The following is a 16,464-nucleotide window of genomic DNA, read 5'->3' as shown; positions in this document are numbered from 1 at the left end:
GAAATCAAGAATAGGCACACACTGCCTGAATAAATATATGTACCTGACAATTCTATATAAGGGAGCTTCCATTTGACTCAAAGAAAAATGATTTTTAGGGGGTGGGGTGGCTAGGATGAAAATGTATTTTTATTGTAAACTCTGTCCTGTCTTTTTATTATTCACTCTGTATTCGGTACTGCCTTTTTAAAATTATTTAACCTGACTTTTTCACGTAAATTGTCATCCTGTCCCTCCCCCCATTTAAAAAATAAATAAAATGGTAGCTTCCAGACAAATATAGTAGTTTAGGGAAACTGAAAAATAACGTGATAACATAATGTGCATTTTTTAAGCAGTCAAAAAACAGTACCCCATATAGGTCTCTTACAAAGGTCATATTCTAGACTGATACTTCAGACCTGAATAAAAGTGTGGATAATCCAGTTATTCCACCTGCTAAATATGAATGGGGACTTAACATTCGATGTTTTGTATCAAAATGTCATATATTCGTTCTTAATTTTTTTTTAAATGATTTCCCCCCTCGTCTGTAGTTACTTACTTACTTAAGCATCATCGTCCTTCTTGCTTTGATGCACATAAGGCCGACACTAGCTCTCTCCATAACACTCTGTCTTGTGCTTTCTTCTCTAATTCTCGCCATGCACCCCAACCTCCTTCATCTCGCTTTCCATTTTCTTGTCCATGTTTCCTTTGGACTTCCCCTTTTCCTCTTGCCAGTTGGAGTCCACCTCAGTGACACTTTAGCGATGTTTGCTGGTTTCTTCCTTAAGACATGGCCTATCCATTTCTTTTTCCTTTTTTTTTTTTATTTCATCTCTTATGTCTCTTTGTGCTGTCAGTTTGAATAGTTCCTGATTGGATATTTTGTTTGGCCAAAAGATTTTGCATAGTCTTCTCAAGCAGGTATTGTGGAATGCAGCCAGTTTGTTGAAGCCAGTTTGTATAATTCTCCAACATTCTGAGCCATAAAGCAGTACAGATTTGACATTGCTGTTGTAGATTTTAAGTTTTGTGTTTCTGGCAAGGGATGACGATTTCCAGACTGGTCTGAGTAGACAAAAGGATGTTCTAGCCTTACTCAGTCTTGCTGTGATGTTTTTGATGGTCCCATTATATCTGCTTATTACGCTGCCTAGGTATCTAAAGTCTTCTATTTCCTCGATGTTTAAGGATCCAATCTTTACTGGAATTTTATTTGATTGGTCGTTGATTGACATGACTTTCGTTTTCTCGTTGTTTATTTTGAGCCCAAGTTTGTTTGACATAGTATTCAGTCTTGATGTTTTCTTTTGCATTTGTGCTCTGCTGCTGGATAGTAAGCAAATGTCATCTGCAAAGTCTAAATCTTCAAGAAAGGAGTTGAGTGTCCATCTTATCCCAGTGTTTCCATTTCCTAATGTTGATCTCATACACCAGTCAACAACTATTAAGAAGAGAAGAGGAGAGATTACGCATCCTTGTCTGACCCCTGTATCCACTGTGAACCAACCAGAAAGCTGTCCGTTGTGTAATACAATACTTGTCGTAGAATATCTTTATCAGATTGATTATTTTTGATGGTACTCCATATGCTCTTAGTATGTCCCAGATATATTCTCTTATAACACTGTCAAATGCTCTTTGGAAGTCAATGAAGTTTAATACTTTTTTGTTCTGCCACTCTATGGATTGCTCTATGTTGTTTCGGAGGGTAAATAGATGGTACATATATGTTATTTCTAAAACCTGCCTGTTCTTTACTCAGCTTACTGTTAATGGAATCAGTTATTCTATTCTTGATGACTCTAAGGAATACTTTACTAGGGATTGAAAGTAGTGATATTCCTCGCCAGTTGTTGCAAAGTTTCAGATCTCCGTTCTTTTGCAGTTTTATAATAATTCCTTTGTCCCATTCAGTTGGTATTTCTTCCTCTATCCATATATTGGTAAATAGATAATGTAGTATCTCGCTTGTTGACTGTATGTCTGATTTTAGTAATTCTGCACTGATGTTATCTATGCCTGGTGCTTTACCATTTTTCAGTTGTCTTATTACCTTTTGGATCTCATCTTTGCATACAGCTTCTGTGTATATTTCAAGTTCATCTCCAAACGGTTGAATATCGGGTATATCATTGTTTGCTTCAGCCCTATTCAGGATAGTTTTAAAGTGTTCTGCCCAACGATCTAACTTTTCCTTGTCTGTAGTTAGTAGCTTCCCCTCTTTGGATAGTACTGGTGCATCGTTATTCCTGGACTTTCACCAGAGTTGCCTAGTGGTTTTGTATACTACACTGAGCTCTCCACGCTTTGACGCTTCTTCAGCTTCATTTTCAAGTTCTTCAACATAGTTTCTCCTATCATTCTTTGCACCTTTTTTTAGCTTCTTTGTCTTTGTCTCTATAGTTTGATTTCAATTTGGTTTTCAATATGTTAGATTTAGATGCATTAAGTTTTATTTTTATGGCTTTCCTTTCCTTGATGTTTTCCCCATGTATTGTCTGACAGCCACTGTTTTGTTTTTTCTGTTCTTTAAACCCAATACTTCCTCAGCTGTTTTAGTATAAATGTCCTTGATGTTATCCCAAATTTCAGTTATGTTTTCACCCATGTTTTCATTATTGTCATCAATTTCACGGAGTACTTGGTATCTGTTTTTTTTTACTTCAGTATTCAATTTTTGTCTTATTTTGTCGTCCTTCAGTCTCTGCAGATCAAAATTTTCCTGCTCAGTTCTTTTATCTTCGAAGCTTTCTTGAGCTTCAATTTAATTTTGCCAATAATCAGGTAGTGGTCACTTCCACAGTCTATCCCTATTTTTACAGATACATCGTTCAGTGAATGCCGCCATCTGCCATTTATAATTTGATGGTCAATTTGATTTTTGTCTCTCCTGTTTGGCGATGTCCATGAAAGTTTATGTATCTCTTTGTGCTGGAACATTGTACCAACAATAACCAGATCATTTAGTCCGCAAAATTCAATCAGCAGGTTTCCGTTTTCATTACAAGTTCCACATCCGTTGTTACCCATTATTCTTTTCACTCCGATGTTGTCATAACCTACATTTGCACTCAAGTCTCCATTAACCAGTACAACATCATGGGCATGCACTGCTTCCATTACACTTCTTATCTTTTCATGGAAGTCCGTTTTAGTTTCGATGTCTGCTTCGTTAGTTGGTGCATAGCATTAAATCAGAGTAAGTTTAACATATTTTGAATGGAATCTTGCTGTTATTATTCTCTCATCTATAGGTTTCCATTCTATAGCTTTACTTGCTTGCTTATCCATTACGATGGCTACACCTGCTCTTTGGATATTATCTTTTCTCCCAGAGTAAACGATCTTCTGTCCATTTGTTGTTATAACTGACCCATAACCTGTCCACCTGCATTCACTTATGCTCAGTATATCGATGTTATAGTTCAACATTTCCTTTTCAATTTGCGCAGTTTTTCCTACCTCGTCTGTAGTACTATTGTATAAAACATAAAAGGAAATATGTCTTCAAACACCTTTACTGAGAGGTCCTTACCTGCTAGTATGACTTGCACTCCTATACGTTTCCATTGAGAACCAGCAATCTATATCAATAAAAGACTGCTAGAGTACTCAAATGACAAGTTGAGCATGCTGTACTGACCATGTCAGAATATGTAGAACTAGGTTCATCCTAGAAAGAGTACCATGCAAAATTTGCAATTTTGAATAAAAATGCTTTCAACAGCAATATGTAGTGCTTAATAGCATTTTTAAACAATCATTTTACAGCCGATTTTAATGAGTATGTAGCTAATCTTTAATGTTTTGCCCCCCCCCACACTTTTGTAAGCAAAACAAATACAAAGGAAATTGGCCCTACCTTTTTACAGATGTAACCAGCAGAGGTGGATCCAAATATTTTTTACCTTTGTTATAACAAGGATTAGAATGTAAAAGTTGTTTTTTTTCTAATTCTCTTTCCTTTAATACTTTATTTCCCATATCCAAATTTCCTTTAGTTTTATTTGATCTTTATATAATAACATACACCTCTCTGTGCTGGATCAATAGATTTTAACACTTGCAGTGAGATCCTCAGGTACTGTGAGCAACACTCTGTAACATGCTGTAAAATTAAATTGCCTCCTTCATTTGGAAAAGTCTCTACTAAATCAGGCTATAAAAAACATTATCAAAGGTACCAGGATTATAATTTAATACGCCAGACACGCGTTTTGTCTATATAGGACTCATCAGTGACGCTCAGACCAAAATAGTTATAAAGCCAAACAAGTACAAAGTTGAAGAGCATTGAGGACCCAAAATTCCAAAAAATTGTGCCAAATGATCATAGGCAATTAATTATATTGTTCAGAGTGGTTTTTTGTTGTTGCTTCTTTTACAATTTGAAGTTATATAGAAAATATCTGTTTGGCTACTGCATGTCATCTAATAATTCAGAAAAAAAAATGTATAAAATTGTAGTTTTTTCAAAATCTGCTGATGAATTTTCTAGCTTTAGTTAAAATTTGTTTCTCTATAATTCTTTACCTATGGGAAATCTGTTCCTTGATTTGGCTATGATGTAATTATCTTATTGTCCCCCAACACATCATGTTTTGGTTAGAATGTAGACATCAACCCATTTTAAGATTCCAATCTAGACCAACCAGCTATCTTCGTTGGACTTTGAAAACCCAAAGACAGTTATACAACAAATGGTACAAAAACAATAAACAAAAAGTACATTAAAAGTAAATGGTTTTAATGTGAAAATCAGACATATGCATTCAGGCATGTAAAATGTTTGGTATTACAACTCGCCAAGTAACAATGAACAAAAAAGAAAAAGTTTATACAATTTGAACAAGGATGAATTTTGTTTGATGTAACAATAATTTTCATAATTCTGACAATTTTGCAGACAAATACTACATCAAACCTCACTCTGCCACTAAATGGAGTAAGGGTTAAGTTGCTACTTAAAGTGTCATTCTAACAATCATTTACTACAATTCTCCCCCAGAAGGAGTAAGAAGTGTTATTACTGACATTTGCGTTCTAGCAATGATTTACAGAAGCACTATCTCAAATCAGGAAGCTGGCAATAATTTGTGCACATTTAATTAATACAGGTTATGTACATAACATAAGTGTTAGGGATTATTCCATTAGATTAAGATATATAAACTTTTAGTTTTATAGATGTTTCATGTACACTTCTTTTATTATCAATAGATTATAAATGTCATGAATTTGTTCAAATAAACAGCATGATCCATGAAAGAAATTGGCTAATTCTTGTTAGCATATGTCCACGTACCAGGTACATGTAGTCTGATGTTTTAAAACCTAAGAAACTTGACAGTAAAAAACTAAGATAAAATAAAATAAATAAAAGTTTTCTATACAGTGTGTAGTGTTTTCAATCACTATTTGTTCATTTATTTATTTATACATATATTCTCAGGAAATGCCCATTTGAAAAATTAGTAAAAATATAACAACTTTTTCCTACAAATAGTTTTTGTCCTTTAAGGGGTTTTCAGGCATTTATCGTATCCTAAGATGCTGTCTGTTACTAATCTCTTCCCCCGCCACCTCTTTTTTTAATAACTTAAGAGCCATCTTTGCTGTGTGCCCTTTCTTTCAAGGAAATATTAGTGTTATTAACATTAGAACTTTTAACCATGTAAATGATATCTACATAAAGAGTACTACAGCATGCAATGTAAAATGTTAACCATAAACAAATTAAATTATTGTTATAATAATATGTTACATATATAATGTATCTCTCAAAATATTGCACATTCATTGTTACATAAAAAATAATCATATAGAATCCATTTAAATTATTCTAATTGGAAATTTATAACTGTTGAAAGTCAGTAACATTGATTTATTTCAGAACCTTGAGGCATGTTTAATCAGTCGTGTCATTTTCACAAATCAATCTGCAAATGATCAAATGAACGGGTTATAAGTTTTGAGTTTAAAAAATGTTAAATAAATATTGACAATTTGTTGATGGGAACAATTTTGTGAAAATCAACCCATTTTCAATTGTAAAGCAAATATAAAGTATTTCATTGTGAAAATATTACTGAATTCTGAAATGTCATGAACAATTAAATAAGCCGCAAGTATTTACAAAGTAGCAATACACTCATTAAACCAAACATGGATATTTCAGGAAATGTACTACTTTCAAATTTCTGAGTTTTGTCTATTAAGTATTGGAATTTGTTCTGTTAATAGTGTATTCCTTTCAAGCTTCTGTTAGTTTTCCTAGTATAGCCCTAGATATAGAGAGCAGATAGTGTTTCTCTGCTACAATCTCATTAAAGGGTGACAACTCTGAGATAAGATGTAGCAGATAATCATCATAGAGTATGAAAAAACATTGATAATCTGTTTATCGCTGTTTTTCCTATGACATAGTTGATGTTTATATTGACCATGGCACATGTGCCCTTCTTTTCTAGCGATAATTTTTCTATAAAAAGCGAAAAGCATGGAAATGAAAAATTATCACAAAAAAGATCAAAGGAAAAATACACAAAATAGGGATAAATACTATTTATAATACTGAACAAACCAGACCATTTCAAATTATCCCATTTGTCATACACATCTAAGGTATGCACTGTGGCAATACATTTTAATAACAGTGAACAATATATGAGATCTGTAGGAATAGATTAATGGAGAAGCTGTATGATTAATTCTTTAGAGGTTAATGGCTGAGAAAAATATTGGTGGTATATGAGTGATGAACATTTTAGTGGTTAATGGGCAAGAGCTGCATGATCACTTCTATACAGCACTATGAGTTCCTATGGTAATCTTGAACCTAACTACTAAGTATGACATACCAAATGAACAGACCGACAAATGATACCTACAATGACAAAAATATCAATTATCTATACATTAATACAGTCATGAAGGTTGTTTGTAAGGAAATCTGACCTCGTCCAACATGGAAGAGAAGTGAAGATCACAATATGTGAAGGAATTTACAATTGTAAATCCAATAGTAAGAAAAGTTAAACCAATGTTTTAACTTCAGCAACTTTTATATTAAACAGAGAGAAAATTTTTTTTTATTTGCAATCACAATAGACGTCTATGGTTGTTATGTTAAACATTTTTTTCAAGTCATATATTAACACTGGACATTAAGCATATACCAATCAATTGATCGATCATATATGTTAGTATATTTTAGGGGTAAAAATCTTCATAGCTTACATATTGATAAAATTCACATGAACAATAATCTAATGACTCTGATTAACAGTGATAATGCTGATTAAATATAACTGCAGTCCTACAGATTAATGTCTATTTATATGATTGCCATCCAATTAATTTTTATGGGAGGTATGACAAGGTAGAAAACTGGATATTTGACAGTGTGATTGTCAAACATAGACACATTGTACATAATCATTGTGGTTATATCTAATGACCCTATGGTTTTATGTAACAGCATATGGTATTATACAACTTTAAGCCAATACTTTTTTTTTTATGAAATAATTTAAGCACTGTTAGCACAGATATATATTATATGGTTTTGTCTCATCCTCTTAAAGTGAAAAATTACTACCATCAATACATTTCATATATCTTTGTGTGAAAATCTGTTTAAAAAAGTACTAGTGGAATGTACCACTTTTCCTGCACCAATGAAGCTGAGAAAATCCTTAAGCTACTGACCACTTTGTGGGGAAACCTTTGATCCGTAAAACAGAACAAAATTCTGCCATACATTTTATCATACATTTACAGGCATAAGTATCATTTACAACGAAATGGTATCATGTTCTTATCAGGAAATTGCTTTTATTTACAAGGAGTTACTATCATGTTACAGATAGAGCTTTTATTTACAATTAAATTTATGAAGTACGGCACCACAAGGATATACTGTCATGTCTGTGCAAATCAAAGAAAAATAGAACTTTAAAAATATCTAATGTAACAGTCCTGTAGTCAGTCTGTTTCAAAAGACAGAGGTGCAAATCATTAGTCATTTGAAACCAGTCCTGGTGATTTTAATGTTGAGAAAGTTAACTGAACCAATGCATGCATATATACTAAGCCAAGTCCTGTGTGCACTGTATTCTACATTTACTTTGAATCCATAACGTCTATTCAATTATCATGATGAACATTTCATTATTCACTATTTCTCTCTATCCACCATGGTTTCTGCAGAAATGGACAAAAATCATCTTGCAAGAGAATTAACTCTTTCAATTAACAATTTCGATTTGATGAACATTTTGCTAAACAATTTCCCTCTATCTATTTAAGTTATTACAAAAAATACCTAAACTATGTTTATAACGGCAATAACTCCTATACGGAGTCAATTAACAATTAAAAAAATGGACCAACAGCATGATACTTTTAAGAAATAAGTACACAAACAAAAGACAAAATTAAAGGTCTAAAATTAAAAGTCAATCATAGATAAAATAATCACATTATAGCTTAAATACTACCATAACAATAATAGATGCACTATTTGACTAGTGAAACATTAACAAGATGTAAACAAGCTTCAATATTGAACGATTAACAAAGTAACTTTCTTATAGGATGTTCATTTCTCTTTTTAGTTTTTCATTATTTTTGACAGAAAAAGGTGCCTATGTTAATGTATGAAAATTCTAAGAGCGAATCATTTCAGTCAAATTTCCAATTGATTAAACCTAAAAAAAACCCAAGGATTTAGATCTGTCATCTTTTTCCAACTTTTTAAGTTTGGTTGTTTATATACTACCAATTTATAAGTCTTTTAAAAAGCTTGTTGTTCTAAAATAGAGGAGCTAGCATCCTTCTAGCAATGATAAAATATATGTGATGAGGGAAAAAAATTAAAATATGTGACTGGGGAATGAGAGAGCATGGTGGTTTATACTGAAATTATATAAATAAAATAGTTCAGTTGTCTTGAAAAGTTTTTGGACATCAAAATCTTAATTAATGTCTTTATAATACTGATTAAAACAAAACCTGATATATTTTACAGGATATCCAGATCCCATGGTTTATCTTCCCTTACATAAGGTAATGACTACTAACTATATTTCAACTACTGGTAATAACTCAATGTGTAGTTCTTTATCAGTATATAAATTGTAAACTAATTAAAATATGTGATGAAAGTACCAGGCAGCATAAAAAATGTTACAAAATGTTAAATGAGTACAAAGGTCTGTTATACTTTGAGCAAGAACAAACATTCACATAATTATGATGAAAAATGCTAGATTTAATATATGCAATACTGTGGACTCATTATTATTTGTAGGATACCAATTTTTGTTGATTTCATGGGTTGATGTAAACCATGAATTTATAAATGTTTGTTTGCAGACTTTGGCAAAACTATTAAATCAAATATCTGCCAAACTACAGATTTCCCTCAATCTACTAAAACTGGTACCCATGAATCCACAGTACAAGTTCATTCAATAACATTGTATACACAGCAACTTATATAATGTGGAATTGTTACGGAGACAAGGAAGATAACTGGCTCACAAGAGATAAACATTCAATGTTCAGGTTTTTAAGTTCCAAAATATCTATAAATGACTTAAATGACAATATTATGTGAAACTGTATGGACTGGCCTTATAAACATATTAAAATCTCCATCACTTAACTTCCAAATGTTTTCAAAGTTTTGACTCTTCCTCATTTGTAACCAGACTCTATAAAATTTCGAAACTAATTAGAGTCTTTCCAAATGTTTGTAATTTTAAACGTGAAAACTCAATTAAAGTTGAAAATAAAAACTATACTGGTTGGAACTGTAAAATCCTGTGAGCAATAAAACAGAGTCAATGTAATCATTACAGGCAAAATTAAAATTGCAGCAATAAAAGTGATTGACACAGATATGTATATGAAAAAAAGGAATAAATTATACAATCAGAAGTTATTTTCGTGTCCTGCCAGTACATATAGATTGGAATTTGCATTAAGATCGTCTGTTGGTCTGCTCTGTAATACAATAACCCTGCAAAAGATAAAGAATATTAAAAAGATATCTTAGTATTTGTGAAATCTCAACCAAAGTTAACAGTAAATAAACTTAACACAGATATATATACCTCACCTTTTTATAATTTTGATAATGAAAGTCTTTAGATTAAAAACTAGAGGCTCTCAAGAGCCTGTGTCGCTCACCTGTTACTGTATTTACTGATGTCAGCCATCTCGGTTGGTAGGCGGGGTCATTAGACACTTTTTTAAAATAGATACCCTAGTAATGATTGTGGCCAAGTTTGGTTAAATTTGACCCATAGTTTTAGAAAAGAAGATTTTTGTACAAGTTACAAAAATGACAAAAAGTTGTTCAATATTGACTATAAAGGACAATAACTCCTTAAGGGGTTCTCTGACAATTTTGGTCATGTTGACTTATTTGTAGATCTTAATTTGCTGAACATAATAGTATTCAAGATAAAAACCAAAAACTGCAAAATTTCTTTAAAAGTACCAACTTAAGGGCAGCAACCCAACAACGGGTTGTAGGATACATCTGAAAATTTGTGAGGGGATGGATCTTATTCTTATAGACATTTAAATCTTGAAAGATTTGCACTAAATGTCTTAGTTTCAAAGATATAAAGCAAAAACTGCATTTTACCACTATGTTCTAATTTTAGCCATGTCGGCCATTTTGTTTGGCAAGTGGGGTCATCGGACATATTTTTTTAAACTATATACCACAATCATGATTGTGGCCAAGTTAGTTTAAATTTGGCCCAGTAGTTTCAGAGAAGAAGATTTTTGTACAAGTAACAAATAATGACGAAAAAGTTGTTAAAATTGACTATAAAGGGCAATGACTCCTTAAGGGGTTGACTGACAATTTTAGTCATGTTGACTTGTTTGTAGGTCTTATTTTGCTGAACATTATTGCTGTTTACAGTTTATCTCTATCTATAATAGTATTCAAGATAATAACCAACCAGATGCTCCGCAGGGCGTAGCTTTATACGACCGCAGAGGTTGAACCCTGAACGGTTGGGGCAAGTATGGACACAACATTCAAGCTGGATTCAGCTCTAAATTTGGATTGTGATTAAATAGTTGACACAGCATAGGTTTCTGACACAGAATGAATGTGTTCTAATGAACTTAAAATTTTTGTTTTCTCTTAGAGCAATTCACTATGCTGTTGATTATTAATCCTCTCAAAATGTTTGAAGAAATTTTCTTTTTTATTTATGAAATTTCAAATGAGAAAAATTGAACCCAATTTTTTTAATCACATCCCCCTTTCCCTTATTCCAAAACTAATCTCAATTAAAATTTCTAATGGAGTTTGCAACAATAACTACTCATTTAAATACATCATAAAATATTAAGATGTAAAAAAACTGCTTGTTATCACTGAATGATAAAGATTATTTTAATTTATCAGTTGGTAGTAAAAAGTGAATATACATTGTATATTGTATATAACAAAGATTTAAGTTGATTCTGGACAAAGAAAGATAACTCCAATTAAAAAAAAATCTTGCTATTGCACAATATTTTGCAATTAGATATTTCTTGCTTACTATTCTGGACAAAGAAAGATAACTCTAATTAAAAAAAAATTTGCTATTTCACAATATTGTGCAATTAGATATTTCTTGCCATTGCGCAATACTGTGCAATTGAAAAGACTTGCTATTGCACAATACTTAATATAATAATTTTAGATCCTGATTTGGACCAACTTGAAAACTGGGCCCATAATAAAAAATCTAAGTACATTTTTGGATTCAGCATATCAAAGAACCCCAAGATTTCAATTTTTGTTAAAATCAGACTAAGTTTAATTTTGGACCCTTTGGACTTTAGTGTAGACCAATTTGAAAACAGGACCAAAAATGAAGAATCTACATACACAGTTAGATTTGGTATATCAAAGAACCCCATTTATTCAATTTTTGATGAAATGAAACAAAGTTTAATTTTGGACCCCGATTTGGACCAACTTGAAAACTGGGCCAATAATCAAGAATCTAAGTACATTTTTAGATTCAGCATATCAAAGAACCTAACTGATTCATTTTTTGTCAAAATCAAACTAAGTTTAATTTTGGACCCTTTGGACCTTAATGTAAACCAATTTGAAAACGGGACCGAAAGTTAAGAATCTACATACACAGTCATGACAGTTAGATTCGGCATATCAAAGAACCCCAATTATTCAATTTTGATGAAATCAAACAAAGTTTAATTTTGGACCCTTTGGGCCCCTTATTCTGTTGGGACCAAAACTCCCAAAATCAATACCAACCTTTCTTTTATGGTCATAAACCTTGTGTTTAAATTTCATAGATTTCTATTTACTTATACTAACGTTATGGTGCGAAAACCAAGAAAAATGCTTATTTGGGTCCCTTTTTGGCCCCTAATTCCTAAACTGTTGGGACCTAAACTCCCAAAATCAATACCAACCTTCCTTTTGTAGTCATTAACATTGTGTTTAAATTTCATTAATTTCTATTTACTTAAACTAAAGTTTTTGTGTGAAAACCAAGAATAATGCTTATTTGGGCCCTTTTTTGGCCCCTAATTCCTAAACTGTTGAAACCAAAACTCCCAAAATCAATCCCAACCGTTCTTTTGTGGTCATAAACCTTGTGTCAAAATTTCATAGATTTCTATTAACTTAAACTAAAGTTATAGTGCGAAAACCAAGAAAATGCTTATTTGGGCCCTTTTTAGCCCCTAATTCCTAAAATGTTGGGACCAAAACTCCCAAAATCAATACCAACCTTCCTTTTGTGGTCATAAACCTTGTGTTAAAATTTCATAGATTTCCATTCACTTTTACTAAAGTTAGAGTGCGAAAACTAAAAGTATTGGGACGACGACGACGACGACGACGCCGCCAACGTGATAGCAATATACGACGAAAAATTTTTCAAATTTTGCGGTCGTATAAAAACTAAAAAATTTCCTGAAAATTTACAAATTCAGGGGCAGCAACCCAACAACAGGTTGTCCGATTTGTCTGAAAATTTCAGGGCAGATAGATCTTGACCTGATCAACAATTTTACCTCTTGTCAGATTTGCTCTAAATGCTTTGGTTTTTGAGTTATAAGCCAAAAACTGCATTTTACCCCTATGTTCTATTTTAAGCCATAGCGGCCATCTTGGTTGGATGGCCGAGTCACCGGACACATTTTCTAAACTAGATACCCCAAGGATGATTGTGGCCAAGTTTGGTTAAATTTGGCACAGTAGTTTCAGAGGAGAAGATTTTTGTAAAAGTTTACGGACGATGGCTGCAGGATGACGGACGACCAACGCCAAGTGATGAGAAAAGCTCACTTGACCTTTCTGGTCAGGTGCTTAAACATGTAAGTGATGCAAAAATCATAATCAATGAACCATGACTGAAGGTACACAGCTAAACAATCTCCATGGAAATGAGATATGCTAATGCTTATACAACTGCACACCAAATGCCATTGACTTATTATAAGGTGTTTCGCTTTAAACAAACCTAATTTTTACCTAAACTCAATCATTAACTTCTAAACTATGTGAAAGTTTGAAAGTCAATGAACCATGATGAGGGACTGGGACTATATAATCTTCATAGAAACAAGACTTGAAAATGTCAATGTATTGAAACAATGAGCCACTATTATTAGGGGCAAAGTTGCAAGTTTTTTTATGATTTTTCCTTTCTTTCAGAAATGGTGGTATTAAAGGCAGTTGGGACTGTTCTGGGAATTTGACATTGATAAAAGTATTATTATTTTGTGCATTGTATTAAACTCTTCATTGAAGGCATTAACTATAATTCTAAGAGGACTTTACAAATCGTTTTAATTGCATAAAATCTTGACCCTTTCTGTTTCTTTTAAATTCTATTTCAATAATAATTTTTATATAATAATGACAGGCATGTTTGTTTGCAGAATGGACCCTGTGTGCTATATATTCTTAAAGGTGTTTATACATATACTTTAGATCTAGTGATTGGGTAGAAATTGGGTCCATAAATGGTTACAAAGAGAGGAAGTTATTTTTTTTTTAGGGGGGGGGGGGTTGAGAAAATCAACTATTACTCTCCATTAGTGTCATAAAAGTATCATTTTACAAGTTAAATAACTGGTTTTTAATCTATTTTTTCTTTTTAACTCAATCTTATAAAAGTTCTGTCAGATCATCTATTGTAAGTCAACATGACAGTTGTGTTTGATGGTGGGGAAACCAACTGTAATTCTTTGAAGCATGTATATTTGTATCATTTGAAATCTGTGTGCAAGTAATTAAATTTCCAATTTCTTTTTATACCAAAGAGAAGTTTTGCATGTTGGATGCAAATGATGGATTTTAACATTTCATGTGAGATATCCTAAAGGAAGAGAAATCTAATGCATAGTAAAAGGAAAATTTTTTATGTTATTGATTAAGTGCAAAATACCTTATGCTCAAACAAAAAGACAATTCTTGAAATAAACACTGTTTGAAGTCAAGAAAACAAAAATAGTTCATGTTGCTATACTTGGGATATGATTTTTTAATACAACTTTTCATTATGATCAACTAATAAATCAGCATATCTCAATGTAAATGTGTTATTTTTCCAATAGATTTCCCAGAATAACTTGTAATGTTGAATATTTCATTATGTGGGCATTTTATGTTTAATCTTTGTCAGTATATTTCTGAAAGATGACTCTTGGTTGTCAAGGTTATAAATAAACAATACTTTTAGATATCAAAGCAATGCTAAGAGACTTGTTTTTCTTTCTTCAAAAGTTGAAAGAGAAATTCTCAGTGTCTTTTACCATATAAAGATGACACTATCAGTCTGCATTTGTCCCAATAATTCCTTCATTGGAATTATGCAAACATAACCTTCTGCTGTTGTCTGCTCTATGGTCAGGTTGTTGTCTCTTTGGCACATTCCCCATTTCCATTCTCAATTTTATAACATATCCTTGCTCTCCAAATAAGCAGTCTCAGACACACTATGACACATATATACAATATATGTATATAAGGTCAAAGTCAGAAAAATATAAACTTTTTTGTATGAAACTGAGAAACTGGGGAAGGGAGAGTTTCTACTGAGTCATTCCCCAGTTTTGTGCTGAGTACAACACAGTTTATATTTTTTATTACATTGACCTCGTATTGTTTTTATACTGCAACTTAAATTAAAACATTGATAGCTAATTCAATTATAACACTATACATGTAATATCTAACACTGGACATTCATGTATAAATAGTAATGTTATAGACAATCATGGTTTGATAAATCAACAAATCTCACAGAATATCATATTTGAAATACTGCACTCATATCATTTTAATTTGAAAAGGAACCTAGCATTATTTACATCCTTTCCTTTTTTGTGGATAGTTGTTTTATTGGCAATCACACCACTTTTGTACATACTATAAGGGGTTTTCTAGGTTACATACCTGTCTGAACCAAGCAATCTAAATGTTCTACTTTTATCACAGATCTCTTGAGTTACCTGTAAAATAAATCGGAGAGTTTGAACTAATTGTTGATATCAAATCTTTATGTATATACCGGTAGTACTCAGGTCAACTCAACTATATTTTCATAAATATAACTCATGGACGTTTTGGTCTAAACAAAAATTAACAAATGATTATTTTCCTACTCCACCTCCAACACACAAATGTATAACTCAATGAATGTTTTGTTTAACATTTGAATCTTTGAGAAACATTACAGCCAATTTCATTAAGTGTGCAGGCAAAGGTAATATCTTTGGTTAGCTTGCTTGTAAGCTGAACCGTGAAGTCATTATAAGGTCAGGTATACTACTAGGGTTTCCGCTGGCGGTCACCATTTTCACAATTTGTGAAAAAATAATAATTGTGGCGATTAAAATTTGTCATTGGCAAAAAAATATATATAATTTATTTACATTTTTTCTTGTTTCTCAGACTTTACCTGATCAGACAATACTCGGGGAAATTCACCTTAAACTCGTTAAGATTTTGACAGAAAATCAATAATCAGCTGATTGCATTTTATAGCTATCAACAACAAAGGACTAATTAATAAAGGTGTTGATTGTATTGTTTGAAAAGAAATGATATGGTTAAATGGCGTCCGTCACATGTCACATAAAGTATTTATTAACCACTTTGCGACGCACGTGTTTGAAGCAAACTTTTGATGTCTCCTCTCCTTCTTTCAATGATAGTCCAGAAAAGAAAACTGTGGTTAATACAAAAAATCTGATTTAAAACGATCCTTTGACTTTGATATAGGTAATTGATTTGAGAGAGTACTTTAAAGTCATTTCAGTTACACATGTGTTTCAAGCATAGTTTTACTTTCATTTACGATGGTCTGGAGAAGAAAGTTGTGGTTATGAAGAAATCTATTCAACAGGTTGGGAACAAACCCTCAAAGGAGTAACTCTTCAATGTAATGACTACACCTTAAATGAGGG

The 16,464-nt window shown here is 32.2% G+C and overlaps 1 protein-coding gene across 4 annotated transcripts in view; it reads right to left on the bottom strand.

Moving 5' to 3' along the window:
- Positions 1 to 4,714: 4,714 nt before the first annotated feature.
- LOC143067631 (mitogen-activated protein kinase kinase kinase kinase 5-like) overlaps positions 4,715 to 16,464 on the bottom strand; it is a 72,326-nt gene continuing 60,576 nt past the window's right edge. For all 4 annotated transcript variants that reach the window (XM_076241019.1, XM_076241022.1, XM_076241020.1 and 1 more), the window contains 2 exons: positions 15,452 to 15,507; positions 4,715 to 10,015 (listed from right to left, as the gene is read on the bottom strand). In XM_076241019.1, coding sequence (XP_076097134.1) covers positions 9,928 to 10,015; positions 15,452 to 15,507 — 144 coding nt within the window. In that variant the 3' untranslated portion in view covers positions 4,715 to 9,927. The remainder of the gene's footprint in view (positions 10,016 to 15,451; positions 15,508 to 16,464) is intronic.

This window comes from Mytilus galloprovincialis, chromosome 3 (assembly GCF_965363235.1).
Source record: "Mytilus galloprovincialis chromosome 3, xbMytGall1.hap1.1, whole genome shotgun sequence".
Classification (NCBI taxonomy): Eukaryota; Metazoa; Mollusca; class Bivalvia; order Mytilida; family Mytilidae; genus Mytilus; species Mytilus galloprovincialis.
The sequence above is the reverse complement of the archived record's forward strand: the minus strand, read 5'-3'. Positions and strand labels throughout refer to the sequence as shown.